Source organism: Rutidosis leptorrhynchoides, chromosome 11 (assembly GCF_046630445.1).
Source record: "Rutidosis leptorrhynchoides isolate AG116_Rl617_1_P2 chromosome 11, CSIRO_AGI_Rlap_v1, whole genome shotgun sequence".
Lineage (NCBI taxonomy): Eukaryota > Viridiplantae > Streptophyta > Magnoliopsida > Asterales > Asteraceae > Rutidosis > Rutidosis leptorrhynchoides.
Window position 1 is genome coordinate 230505481 of NC_092343.1, and position 14877 is coordinate 230520357.

A 14877-nucleotide genomic window follows, 5' to 3' on the forward strand; every position below is an offset into this window, starting at 1 on the left:
TTAACCCATTTCAAAATTTGTCAACCAAATACCCCCAAATGGGTTTCAACACTTCCATAATCACTAACACTAGTGATTATACCCAATTTTTAAGTCCTAATCATGGCCAAGTCGGTTTCTGATGTGTAAAATCTAGTATATAAATTATCTCTGGAAAATTCTGGTTTAAAGGTTACTACACACTAACGGGCAGTGTACCCGATCGTGCAATAGTATAAAGTTGGTAAATCCGAATCGTTCTAAGGGCAGTTTAAAGTGAGAATTAAGATTGCAACTAATGGAAATAAACTAAGTTAATCTATTAAAGTTGAAAGTACGAGATAATGATTTTGTGGCTATTTAACGATTAGCCAAATCAAGCTTTGATTTGAAAATTAAAAACAATATTTTTGGATTTTAGATTTATAAAAATTAAAACAAGAAAGCAATTAAGATAGTTTTGATATAAAATGAAATGAAAATGCTCGTCTAGACCTTTTACCCTCGGAATTGGATGTTTTTATACTTTAGCCCGATTTAAAACTTAATACATGCAAATTACTCAGTCGACCCGCCAAGAGTTCTCTTTAGCAAGTACTCAAACTAGAATTACTAGATGTAGGGTTCCCTGGTACCTAAGACCTTTTCGTTTGTGACTAATTAATTAACTAGATCATAGATTTGAATAACAATTGCCTTTGCGTTCGCTCTACACAATTCACCCCTATATCGTCTAACCGTTTAAACTTAATTTACCCCCTTGGTCCGGTTTAGCAAATAATCAATTAAGACAAATCAATGGTAAACTAGTGTTTTAAATCAACAAGAGTTCTCTTTATCAAACAAATACACTAATCAATCAAGTTCATAAAGTTAAACATCAATAAGAATCGATCTTTTATTCAAACTATTGAAATAAACATGCATAAATTAATAAATCATAAATCATAACATCCAAAACCTCGATTATTAATCTAGACAAGCATTGAAAACTTAGCCAACAATCATGGCTGAAAACAAAATCATAAATAAACAATTAACATAATTCATTATGTTTGATAAGAATTAAACCTAGTTGAAATCGTGATCTTGAACGATTGACGAATCGAAACGCGTTCTCGGAATGATTGAATTGATTAAATGATGTTGGGATTCCCCAAAAGTCACCAAAAATCGCCTCAAAGCTGCTGGAATTCGTCTGGATAAAAAGTGTTAAAAAGTTAGGGTTTAATTTCCCTATTTATAGTTCCAAAAACCGACCCAGTGTCGACCCGCGCCGCGGCCTGGCAAGCCGCGCCGCGGCTTAACTCTTGCCAACACTCCTCCTTGTTACAATATGCTCGACCCTCAAATTCAGCTATAACCCGCGCCGCGGGCTCCAAAGCCGCGCCGCGGCTTAACACGTGCACAGATTCCTTCTTAATTTTTCACCATAAAATGCCCAGAACCAACTTGCAACTTCATATTAAGGCACCACTGATGAAATAACATAGAACATACCTCAAAATGATCTAAAAAGCGTACAAAAGATCTTCTCGCCTCTCAAAACCATAATCCTCTAAATAATCGCGAATAATAACCAAAACCGTATCCGAACGGACTAATAATGACGGATATTGCCATGATAAATATATGAAAAATGTGCAATATCAATTTCCAACCTAAAACCCACCACCAACAACAATAAACCCGATTACTAGCAATAATAAACTCACTTCAAGAGTTTAGATGGGTTTCTCAACAAACCAAGTTCAAACCCTAACTTGAATATCAAATCAAATAATGAAATTCGGAGTTAGAACTTACCACAACAACCAAAACATAGCTAGGAACGAGGTGAACAACTTTAACACTTGAGCTTTAAATCGATTCAAGCTTCTTCTTCTTCAAAACCCCAAATCTCTCTCTAGAAATCTCTCTCTCTAAGAATGGATGAGAGTGTTGAATGGATGTGAAAATGATCCAAAGTTGGATCCAAACCAGCTGATATGGCCACAGATCCGTCCTCAAGTGAAATGACCAAAAAGCCCCTCATTTAACTCAAATTAGAAAAAGACAAGAAATCTGTCCCAGGTGATGTGCGCGGCGCACACCACTGACCTTGCGCGGCGCGCACAGAGGTCAGAACAGCCTGCCAGTGTATAATTTGTTCCACGCTTCACACACTTAATGTACACCATAAATACTCTATATACAATAAACATTTGGGTCTTACATGATAACCAAAGCCCAATTCGAATCGAGAACTTAACGAACATTCAGATCCAATTAAAGATTAAATCCAAATTAAAAGTTCTCAACGAACTAATACCCAAACCTCCTTTCTCCAACGAAGACAAAATAAGCTCACATCTAACCCAATGCATTCTTTTCTGATCACTAGAGGAACCCCAAAGAAATCTGCAAGGATATTATTAGGTTCAATATTATTGATATGATTTTCCCCTAATACCTTAAAGTGTACAGACTATGAGACTATTTATATAGTCACCATCCCCTACCTTGTTAAGCTAGCCCCATTCAGTTCACTCCCTTACACCTTTATCCTCACACACTTAACCAAACACCCTCAAACTTGTAACCAATTCCATTACTTTATAACAAACTTACACTTAATAAATTTTGACCCGATGTTGTAATTCATATTGATCTTTAACATTAGATTCATATCATCATCATTATTAATATTCATACACGTCATATACATACATACATACATACATACATACATACATACATATTGCTATCGTCATTCAAGCTCTAAATTATGAATTAAATCAGAAAACGTACCTTTACAAATATTTTCAAGATCATTAAGGATGAGCTCAGGACATTAAAATAGCGATAAATAATAAATTCCCAAACTTTCCAACATAGATTTAATAAGTGTAAGTCTACCACCAATAGACAACATAGAAGCTTTCCACCCGACAACTTTTTCCTAAACCGAGGTATAAGGGGATCCCAACTCGCGATTAAATTCATATTAGTGCCCAACGGATGACCCAAATAGGTAAAAGGAAACGTACCCTTTGCGTAATCTTTGACTCAAACAAAATTATCGATATCCACTTTTAGAACACCCACACCAAATAAATGGAATTTGTTGATATTTAGTTTTAAACCAGATTGGCCATAAAACGAATCAAAAACCTCTATTATATGATTGAAATTTTGCATATTCCATTCCGTAAAAACTACCGCATCATCTGCGTAATATAAATGAGACACCAAGATATTGTCCACCCCGACTCGAGCCTCTTGAATGTGAACAAAATTCACACTCTCCTTCAATTTCAGATGTAACACTTTCAAAACAAGTAGAAATAAACATGAACTAAGCGAAACCCTTTGACGAAGGACACTTTTGATTTCAGACTCACTTGTCGGGCTACCATTTATAATGACAGAGGTTCTGGTCGATTTAAGACACATGAAAATCAACAATGCTAAATCAAACCGAAACTAAAATTTGACATCATGAAGTTCAAGTACTCCCAACTAATTGAGTCATACACTTTCTCGAAGTTCACTGTGAAAATCATAAACTTTTCATGTTTCCTCTTATACCAATCCATGGTCTCGCTCAAAGTTAATGGCCCATCCATAATTCGCCACGCAGCTATGAATGTTGCCTCCTCTGCATTAATAAATCACTTTGGCCAATCGACTAGTCAAGATTTTAGTGATAATCTTGTATTTAGAGCTGATTAACGAAATATGTCTAAAATCTTTAACGAACAAATGATTAACAACTTTAAGAATTAAAGTTATGAATGCAGAAGATGCACCTTTAGGCAACAAAAACTCAGATTCTGCTTTCGAAATGGATAACAAGTTCTATTTGATTACGTCTCAATACTTTTTGATAAAGCCAATAACTATAACCATCCAAACCTAGGATTTGTTACTTCTACAATTTCATACATATAGGGTGGACACGTGGCGATGTAGCTTATCGATTTATGCATGTTTATGATGATTTATGACAATTGGGAGAGACGAAAAGAGATAAAATGTGTGAACACAAACGATTTGATCAATTTTGTCTTAATTGAATTGACTATTGACTAAAATACATGAAAACGTGCACTCATATTTTTTTTTGGACAGCTGTTAGGATCACCAAAGGGGGCTTAACCACATACGCGTTCATCTCCTACATAGTTATACCCGCCCCCAACTGCGTGTCCAAGAGAAAACCCGCACCAATCCCATACGAGGCATGGACGGTAAAACCCCTATCCCCTTTACCCCCAACGCGATGTAGGAAATGTGTTATGGGTGGAACTTAATGACATGGATGGAATTGTGAGTTAATATGTAGTCAACAGAGGTCGAACTTCTGACCTTCTCTAAAGAAGGCAGCCACGAACCGCTGAACCACAGTACAACTCATGCACTCATCTTTCGTTTAGGAGTATTTCATATTCCATGTTTCAGAAAATGCAAGTCTCGTAGCAATTGGAAATTTGGAATAGGAACGGTAAAAGTAAGGTTTAAGAAACCCACCGATAACCCCAATGCAAACTCTCTTCTTCCCAATGTTTTTCATCTCTCTCGGTGTTTGCACTTGAATATATATATATATATATATATATATATATATATATATATATATATATATATATACATCACATATTATTCTTCATTTATCTGTAACTAATCTACCAGTCATTCATTCAATCATGCGATCCTATTCCGTTAATTTCCCTCAGATAGGGTTTAAATTAGGTTTTCAAAACCCTTCCATTCCATCTCAACAATTCAATACTTTTCCATTTAAATACTGTCCTCCTTCACATTTCGATAACTACAAGGTAACCAATCTCATGCTTACTGCAATCACAATCAGATCTATAAGTTGCATATGAATTAATTTGTTTATTTTTGTTCAATATTTGTACAGTTATCGGCTTTTTCGAGGATACAGAAATATGGATCAAGAGATAGGTTTCTTATTGTTGCTTCTATGGATTGGGTACGTATGCTGTTTAACCTAATTTCATACTTATTACTTTCTAATTTCATATTTATTCCTTTTGAAATTGTGTTTCTCATATGCCTATTGAACTGTATGAAATAATTATTTGAAGTTATTAATAATGCTAATTAAGTAGGTCTTATATTGTTTTGTTTCACCGATTGTATTTAAACCTAGTCTGCTTATTTGCACTTTTACTAGCTGAGTGCTCTGTTAAAATTTTATAATATCGAACAATTGAAAAGAGTGACTACTCAACTATTTGAATTTAGGGGATAGGTAAAACGAGCATGTTCTTTGTTGCTGACTCGTACAGAAGTTGATGTATACATGAGTTTCGACATTTAGTTTGGAAGCCTTAATTGAAATGAACATCTGTAATAGTTTTACGAGTCGAAACGGTGAAATCATCAAGATTCGTATGAACTTTTAATATTATGAAATTTGTAATGAGCATGGAATGCTATTGATGCAAATGGGAAGCTGTGTAATTTAGTTAGAGATATGAAGCTTTAGTGAAAATTGGAGTGGATATACTATGCCATCGATTTGTATCCGGAACCTTCTTTTCCTATATTCAGTGAATAAAGAGGCAATAATAATTGATGAATTAGATTTCAAGAATTCTAAATACTATAAATATAGCATCTACAAGTCAGCTTCAGGTTCTGATCTTTATAGTAGTGGTGGAAACAACATCTAGATCTCCTTCCATTAATCATCTACAACAATGAAATATTAAGTTTCAAATTTTTGGTTATAGTTACTTTGATAAAAACTTATATTCTTTAGTATGGCCTTTCACCCTTCAGTAAACTTGGATAATACAAATGCCTATAGACTAAACCATTGTTTACAATATGGAAGGAAAACTACCTGTAGAGTAATAGTCTAGGGTTGAACTATATCGTTTTTTGAATCATGATATATTATCATGATATATGACATTTTCCAGTTCCTGTTCTCCTTATCGAATTCCTTGTTTAGGGTTGAAGTAAACAGATTCATGAATCATGCAAAGTAATTTCTAACACCCACATGAGGCTACAAGTCTGGTTCAAAGTTTATTTAGCAAGCTATTGCATAGCTTGAGCTGGTTTCTCGAACAATATCCTCTGTTTAGTTAACAAAACAAAGGTTAAGTACTTGGTATGAAGTTTTGTAGAGTGATGTGTTAATAAGTAACCTGGAAACGTGTTCTTCCTAGATTTAAAAGTGATATTCATCTCAAAACTACCTACTTTTTTATTGTGTGTAGGTATTAAGCTCACTTGTATTCAATCTTGGTCATTTTTATATTACCCAAGCAATTTACATACTTGAAAAACCGTATTAGCTATTCATTCTCATTTGTGGCACTTATTATATTTAAACTAAGCTTGCTGGTCTGTCTTTGCCTTTTTAGAGCACTCCCTATGTACTTGTTAAACCTGCTACACTATCGCCAATCACTCATGCTAAAAATTGGCACCATTGGCAGCACCTAGCCAATGTTTAGCCAAACTTTTCTAGCCAATCGTTTTGTCATAATTAAGCATAATTCATCGCGGATGTCTTGGTTTAAATTACTTGTACCTTTTAGTTTTAGATTTGTACTATGATTTAAATAATTAATTTATTTTATAGTGGTTGAGGAAGGGTGTGATGGTTGGGGTGATCAAGGTTTTAAAAAACGAAAACGCGCCTCGAGGCGTTTTCCCTTTGTGAGGCGAGGCGTACGCCTCGAGGCGAACCAAGGCGTACGTTCGAGGCAGAGTTAAAAAATACATAAAAAGTTATAAGTTCATTATACTATTTCCATCATCTTGTCCATAAGTGTCTCTCAAATCTATATTTTTTAATATATATATATATGTATAAATATTAGATATAAATATTTTTTTAATTGTAGGGGTTAAATTGTATCTATTTAATAATGAGTTTAAGATGACAATTCAACTTACGGGGTTAAAATGTATGAAAATTAAATTGAGGGGGGAAAATATAAGTTAAATAATACGTACAGTGATAAAAAGGTAAGCAACATCTTTCAACCCTAAATTAAAAGCCTTCAACCCTAAATTGAAAGCAGCCACGCAGACTTTTGGAGTTCTTGCACTTCAAATGTCGATCAAGCTTTTTCTGACACTACTACCAGCTAAGAATTTCGAAGAAACTAATCAATTCCAGCGAATTGTATGCTTTTATTAAAACCAAGTAACCCTAAAACCATCAATTTGTTTTATTTTCATGAGGCGTACGTTTTTTTTGTAACCAGTGAGGCGTAAAAAATCGCACCGCCTCTCCCATTTGAGGCGTACGTTTTAATTAGACTTTGAGGAGTACGTTTTGAAACGGAAAAATCGAAAAACGCACTGAGGCGCACCTCGAGGCGTACGCCTCGAACGTTTTTTAAAACCATGGGGGTGATATGTGATGATTTACTGATAGGAAGAAATGAGAAGGAAATGATGTTGTGGCGCTGATGTGGCATTATTATGTTAATCAGAAGAAGGGCGTCATGGGTGAGAATGGTCTTAGTAGGCTACCCATTCTGATACATTGATTAGGTCTATTCATGAAAAATCTGTAGTGGGTTAGGTGAAATGAGCAAATTCTTTTTACCTTACTTGTAACTCATGTTTCTGTTTTTGGTAGGATGTTCAAATGTTAGTGTTAATCCATGATACGGCGAGTGTAACTCATCTTGCTTATCTGATTTGTTCCATTAAGTTTGGTGGAGATAGATTTGCTCATAACGTCACATTAACGCTATATTTTTTATGAAAGTTAGAACACCTCCACCAATCTTAAAAGTTTATTAGAGAAGTGATTATTTAGGAAAGGTGGAGGTGATACACTATAATAAATAAATAAATAAAACTATCTATAAAAGTACAAACTGGGAGCATTAATTAAAAAAAAATTGGCCTTTCTAGATTCTGATTTTCTAATTAGTTGGCATGGCTTCTACATTCATTTCTTCTAGAATCCACAAAAGGAATGTGAAGTTTTAAAATTTTGAATTAGGCCCCGATTTACTAATTAGTCCTCGATAGTATTAGATTTGGCTGATTAGTCCTACAAGGTCTGGACTCTCTTTCTTTTCTTTTACTTGTGTTCACGAGAGAATAATTGAATGTCATCAGAGATTTTGTTGGAGTTTGACGTACACAATCATGATCATCTTGCTGGTAATTAGGGTTGTTTAAATCAGCCGATTGGGAATAGTCTCACTCAACTAGGCCCAAGTCACTCAAAGTCGTTCAACGGTCTTTCTACGCTGGTCAACTATAATCAATGGGTCAAAATTGTGTAAAAACAGTCAACGTTTGGTCGGTCAAAGCTACATTTATTTGTTCAAAATCAGTCAAATATAGTCCAACTCAAAGTTGGTCAACATCCGGCCAGTCCGTCGACTTGACCAATCAATCTCTACAAGGTCCGGACTAGCAACTTTTACAACCTTATTCATTATATTGATTATTCGTCTATGCGTGTTGATTAAATGGCTTAAATTTCTAATATTTTATTGTTTTTTAGGACATGTCTAGCTTTTCACTAGATGATAGAATTGACAGTGATGGGTCTATCGGATACGCCTTTTCTTCAAGTGAAGGTGAAGAAAGTGATGGTGATATCATATTAAATCCAATCACTGATGTTGATATTCCAACATCAAGTGAGCGATATCGTCAACCTGATGACGTCTTAACAGCGACTGCTCAGAAGCTGACAATGATGGGCAGATCTCATAGACGAAACAGGTAAGATAATAAATTTCCAAAAAAATTGTAATTTTGATGAGTTATATTTAAAATCATATTCAGTAAGTAACCATCCTCCATTTGTGTACAAAAGTAAATGGTGACATTTACTATTTATGCATTGCAGGATTAAATATGGAATTTTTATCAACATAGGGCTTGTAACATTTTTGATAGTGCTTTTGCTACTTTTGGATTCACATGCGTGGCGGATAGTGAGGCTTCCTTTACCACCGTTTCATTTAATTTTTCCTTTTATAGTATCGGCAGTTTTGGTGTCGTGTGCTGGCTATATATGTGTTCCGTTATTTCGTATATCAAAAATGCAAGTGGTTATCAGTAAATGGCCAGCTAGGCACTCGTCGAAGAAGAAGCTAACTACCACAATGGGTGGATTGTTTCTTATACCTATTGGTGTAGTTGTGGCCGAAGTATTAGTTGGATTTTCTTCTATAGAAGTTTCCGGAGCATCTATAGCAACTATAGCATTTGCTGCTATTGGGTTAATAGATGACGTTTTATGTTTGGTGAAAAGGCGGAGGATCGGCCTATCTCCATGGATAAGAATTATGTTAGAGGTAAGAGTTTTAAATAGCTCTTAGAGGTTACCATTTCGAACTATTGACATATGAACTAGCTGATTTGTTTTAGCTCATAATGGTTAAATTGGTAAAATTAAAATATAAAGTTAAATAGGGAAGTGGTCAAAAAAGTTGAAAAGGTCAATTGAGTAATTCATGCAACCTTTCAAATGACTTGTCAAAGATTTAGGTTATAATGAAGTAATTGTGTCTCTGTAATCAATACTAATGCATGAATTTTTATGTACAGGTAGCTGTTGGAGCATGGTTCTGCTTTTGGTTATGTACAAGGAATATAGCATCACCGTACAGCATGTATACTTTCTTGTAACTATTTTAATGGTAACTTACTTAGATGTCAATCTTAAAGTGAAATACTACATTCTGTGAATTGCTCTTATTCTTGAATTCAATTCTTGTTATGAACTTTTTTCCCGTCTTCCCCAGATATAGGTTAATTCCCAATGGTTAGTCGGAGAATTTTTTATGCTGAAATTAGGATGAATTAAAGCGAAAACATTTTCCCAAGTGTTTTAAGTTTTTGTTTATATACAAATTTACTGCGTGGTAACAAACTTAGTGAGAAGCCAAGAATGCTATGGATTTTTCCCTTATCTGAAGTCTAATAACCTTAGATTACAATCCCAGATGAAGTTTTTGTTTTGTCATGCTTTTTTCATTGTTAGATATCAAGTGACGAATATCTTTGTTGACTGAACAGGCTTCAGTTATACCTATTCTTGTTCATCAAAATCCCTTTGCCTGCATACATGAACATAAAAATGAAGTCCCCAGCTTTTCGGGGAAAAAAATTAAATGAAGTCCCCAATTTACAACTTGTTTGGTGTTTTTTCTTATTTGTTTTCTAATGATCATAGTTTATAAATTATGAATGTGATGCTAGCAAGTTTGCGAATCTTGTTACTCTGGGAGTACTCTATCTTGTTACTCGGGGAGTACTCCTTCGGAACTTTTTAGGGAGTACTCGGCAACTCGGGTTGTACTCGGATGTTGACCAAGTTTGACTTTGACCCCTTTTTGACTGAGTTTTGACCAATTTGGCTGAATTTCCAAGTGCTCCCGAGTTTTGGTCGAGTTTGACTAAGTTTGACCGAGTACTCGCCGAGTAATTCCGAGTTCTGCATCAATGGATGCAAATGGACAATTGGATGAGGTACGTGTTATGATATCAGCTGGGACTTGCTGTTTGACCCTAGCTTATTGCTTTTTTTTTGTTTGTAGTAAAATGGTGGTTCCTCTACCTCTACCACTGGGCTTGATCTCCATGGGAGGTTCTTATTTATTACTGACTTTATTAACTTTCGTGTCAATGGTTAACGGCGTGGAGTTAACCGATGGTCTCGATGGGTTAGCTGGAGGAACCGCTGCTCTTTCATTTATAGGCATGTCCATTGCAGTCCTTCCAATATGTTCAGGTTCGTACACTACAGTAATAATGTAAAAATCTTATACAGAACGTGATGCATATCCGTATGATCCAGGTGGGCCTATTTTATTAATAACTGGGCTTCATAGATTGGCTCAGTTAATGTGGTTTGATTTAACAGCAAAGTGGGCTGAAGTATATGAATTTGAATTGGAAGTGTTTTTGAATAAAATGGGCTGGAGTATTAATAAAAAGATTAGGATTAATCTTCTGGAAGTTTTGCAACGTGGTGAGAAAGTTAGAAATCAATTAGGATAGGATTTGATTTTTCAAATATATATTTTATGTTCATCTATTTCCTCTATTAGTTATGTAGTCTAGTATTTAAGATGGTATTTAGCTTCCGTGAAAGTTAGTTTTTTTGAGTTTATGAATAAAATAAAAAAACAGGCTGTAGCCTTTTTGTCGTGTGAGATTCACAAGTTATAATCCATATCGTATCTTTTTTCTGTTTGGCCACGATTTCTTCATTAGAACAAGTGAAAACTGAAAAAAGATTTTAAAATGAGGGTTTGTTAAGTGTGTTTTGTTTGTACTTAAACCAGATCTTTCTGTGTTTGGAGCATCAATGGCCGGAGCTTGCGTTGGTTTCCTTTTTCATAACCGGTACAAAGCTTCGGTGTTTATGGGTGATACTGGCACTTTGGCGTTGGGTGGAGCCTTGGCTGCAATGGCTGCTTCAACGGGAATGTTTTTTCCGTTGCTTATATCGTCTGGAGTCATTGTGTTGGAAGCACTATCTGTTGTATTGCAGGTATCAGTTGCTATCTTACCTTCCCTTCCCCCCCCCCCCCCCCCCCCCCTCTTTCTAATGTCAGTTCTTAGGGTTGTAGTTAAGGTGCATAACACTTTTGTACGTAGCGGTTATATATTCAATTTAAAATTTCGGTTATTAAACTGTACAAGAGTTTTATGCACCTTATCGACATCTCTTATGGCCTCATTAGAATAGTCCTTTTATATATATCTGATTAAAATGACAAATTTATCCATGTTTGAAGGAACGGGTCAAATGGTGTAAATATTTTAGGTTCTTGGGTTGTTTGGCCACAACCCAAAAATCATGGATCACATGGCTAAATGGACATGCTATCGACAAATAAATTTTGTTGCATGTAAGATATTGATTGTTTATAATTCATATTTCAATGAGAAAATATGAAGGCTCAACCAAACCCAAACCTGTTTTTCGAGACCCATTTCACCAAATGCGATCCAGACCCGCCCATTTTGACGCATCTACATCAATGTATTTATATGCATGCCCATCTATTACATAATTCTGCTGCATTCTAATTTAATAGGTATCATACTTCAAGACCACTAAACGGCTGCATGGAGTTGGGCGACGTTTGTTCAAGGCGGTTCCCTTGCATTACCATCTTGAATCGTGTGGAATTAAAGAACCTGTTATCGTTGCAGGCACATACATGATATCATGCATATTGATGCTGTATGCTGGATATGTAGGTCTTATTTCTGTATAGCTTATTATTATTATTATTATTATGGCCTATGGACTATGGCCTATGGCCTATTCTTACTCATTCTCGTCACATTTTTTAATTAGATACTAAGCCCAGTTTGGTGCAAATAGTTTTAGCGTTGATGTACACACTAAATATCTCATATTATCCAATTTCAATACCATGGTATATGATTCTTTTATTTATTTATTTATTTACTTATTTATTTATTTTAGAAATACCCTGGTGCCATAATATATGTGTATATATTAAGTATTAAAAATGCAAAAGCTGATATCTATATATAAATATTATGTTTTTAGCTCGTGCGATGCACGGTTGATGAAAAATTAATTAAAAGATTTGTTATTATACACTCCTAACTTAATATGTGAAAGTAGCATATAATCTAAGTAATTGGTTATACACTTTGTATATATTTTTAGTCTGTACGATGAAAAATTAATTGAACAATTAGTTATTATCAACTTCTAAATTAACATTATTGTTAGAGTAAAAGAGTGCAACTACAATTGAAAAGATCTGAGTAATTGATTATTCAGCTTTAAACACGTGCGATACACGAGCGTTCAGTAAAATAGTTAAATTTTTAGTTATTTGTGGTGTCGTTAAATTAAAAAATTCAAGTAAAAATGAAGATGTAAATAATAAAGTACAAATGTTTGGTATCGATTCTAGCAAATACATCAAGTAAATTATTTTTATGTGCTTGGTGTCGATTACAAAATAAAGAAAAATTGAGCCGATAGAAAAAATAATGACACATAGTACGAGGATCCAGTGAGAACTTTTTTAGTGTGAGAACTCTAGGAACTCTAAATACACTAAAATTCGAGCAATAAAAGTGGTGGGCGAGCAAAAAAAAAAGGAAATTCGAGCAAAAATCAAAAACACGGACGAACAAAACTTCATAGTCGAGCAAATATTTTTTTTTCTGAATTTCAAAAATGTAGAACACATTTTTGTTCGACTATCGTGTGTTCTACATTTTTTTGTTCGAATTTCAAAAATGTAGAACACATTTTTGTTCGAATTTCACAATTTTTGTTCGTCCGCCACTTTTTTGTTCGCCCGCCTTTTTTTTTGTTTCGAATTTCAAAAATGTAGAACACATTTTTGTTCGACTATCATGTGTTCTACATTTTTTTTGTTCGAATTTCAAAAATGTAGAACACATTTTTGTTCGAATTTCACAATTTTTGTTCGAATTTCACATTTTTTGTTCGTCCGCCACTTTTTTGTTTGCCCGCTTTTTTTTGACGAATTTCCCCATTTTTGCTCGAATTCCTTGTTTCTACCTCGCCTGCCACTTCTTTTGTTCGAATTTCAGTGTATTTGGGTGTTTTGTGGAGTTCTCAGGGTTCTCACACAAAAAAAGTTCTCATTTGATCCCTCTACTATATAGGGAGAGGATTCAGTGATAACCTTTTTAGTGTGAGAACTCTAGGAACTCAAAAATACACTAAAATTCGAGCAAAAAAAGTGGCGCGCGAGCAAAAATCATGAAATTCGAGCAACGAAAAAAACACGGACGAACGAATTTTTTTTTTGTTCAAATTACCAAAATGTAGAACACATTTTTGTTCGAATATCACGTTTTTTGTTCGAATATCAACGTGTTCTACATTTTTTTGTTCGACTTTCAAAAATGTAGAACACATTTTTGTTCGAATTTAACAATTTTTGTTCGACTTTCATTTTTTGTTCGGTCTCCTTTTTTTTGTTCGACTTTCCCCTTTTTTGCTCGAATTTCAACTTTTTTGCTCGTCCGCCACTTTTTTTGCTCGAATTTCAGTGTATTTTGAAGTTCTCAGGGTTCTCACACACAAAAGGTTCTCATTTAATCCCTCTACTCTCTCTCTCTTTCTCTCTCTCTCTCTCTATATATATATATATATATATATATATATATATATATATATATATATATATATATATATATATATATATATATATATATATATATATATATATATATATATATATATTAAGCTTGTGTTCGAAATCAAAGATCAAATCAAATCGAGCTCTTTAACGAGTCAAATTTAAATAACTCGACTCATTCACACTGTAAGTAAATAGAGGGGGGTGAATAGCTACTTAATACGTTTTTAACACTTTTTCGATTGAACACCAAATTCGATTAACTATGATCAATCAATTCAACTCAAACTTGATGTGTGTGATGTGTATGTTCAAAATGATGAATAAAGTAATGTAAAGAACATAGACACAAGGATTTATAGTGGTTTGGGTGGATAACCTTGATCCACTCTCCGATTACACTAATTGGGATTTCTTGCTTCACTAAGCACTTTTCTCCAAACCCGGTGGAGATCCAATTTACAAGTCTTCAACTTCTTTGGTAGACAACGAACCTAATCTTTCTATCCCTTTGAAAGATCAACTCCAACCTAGATCAACTTGTCTTCACCTTGGACAAGTATTAATCTTCAAATAAGATTAATCAACTTCCTAAGTCCCTTTAAAGAAGTAGATCACTAAGCTAGCATATGCTTCTACTAATTGAAGTTACAAGACTTATACAATTTGTAACGATGATCCTAAGATAATACTAGGACATACATTACACTTAGTAAACTCACAAGATAAATGATTTTGATTAGTAAGTTTACAAAAACTAAATTCTATA

The 14877-nt window shown here is 34.3% G+C and overlaps 1 protein-coding gene across 3 annotated transcripts; it reads left to right on the plus strand.

Moving 5' to 3' along the window:
• Nucleotides 1–4598: 4598 nt before the first annotated feature.
• Nucleotides 4599–12255, plus strand: LOC139876594 (phospho-N-acetylmuramoyl-pentapeptide-transferase homolog). Of its 3 annotated transcripts, none has more exons than XM_071863933.1 (8): nucleotides 4599–4799; nucleotides 4889–4960; nucleotides 8486–8709; nucleotides 8837–9287; nucleotides 9541–9605; nucleotides 10533–10726; nucleotides 11283–11491; nucleotides 12042–12255. In XM_071863933.1, exons 1-8 carry the CDS (start codon nucleotides 4668–4670, stop codon nucleotides 12222–12224), a joined length of 1530 nt encoding a protein of 509 aa, XP_071720034.1. In that variant the 5' UTR covers nucleotides 4599–4667; the 3' UTR covers nucleotides 12225–12255. The 3 variants fall into 3 exon arrangements, with proteins under 3 accessions (XP_071720034.1, XP_071720035.1, XP_071720036.1); XM_071863934.1 differs by having other exon boundaries at nucleotides 4668–4799; nucleotides 8497–8709; XM_071863935.1 differs by lacking the exons at nucleotides 4599–4799; nucleotides 4889–4960 and adding an exon at nucleotides 6906–8384.
• Nucleotides 12256–14877: the final 2622 nt, after the last annotated feature.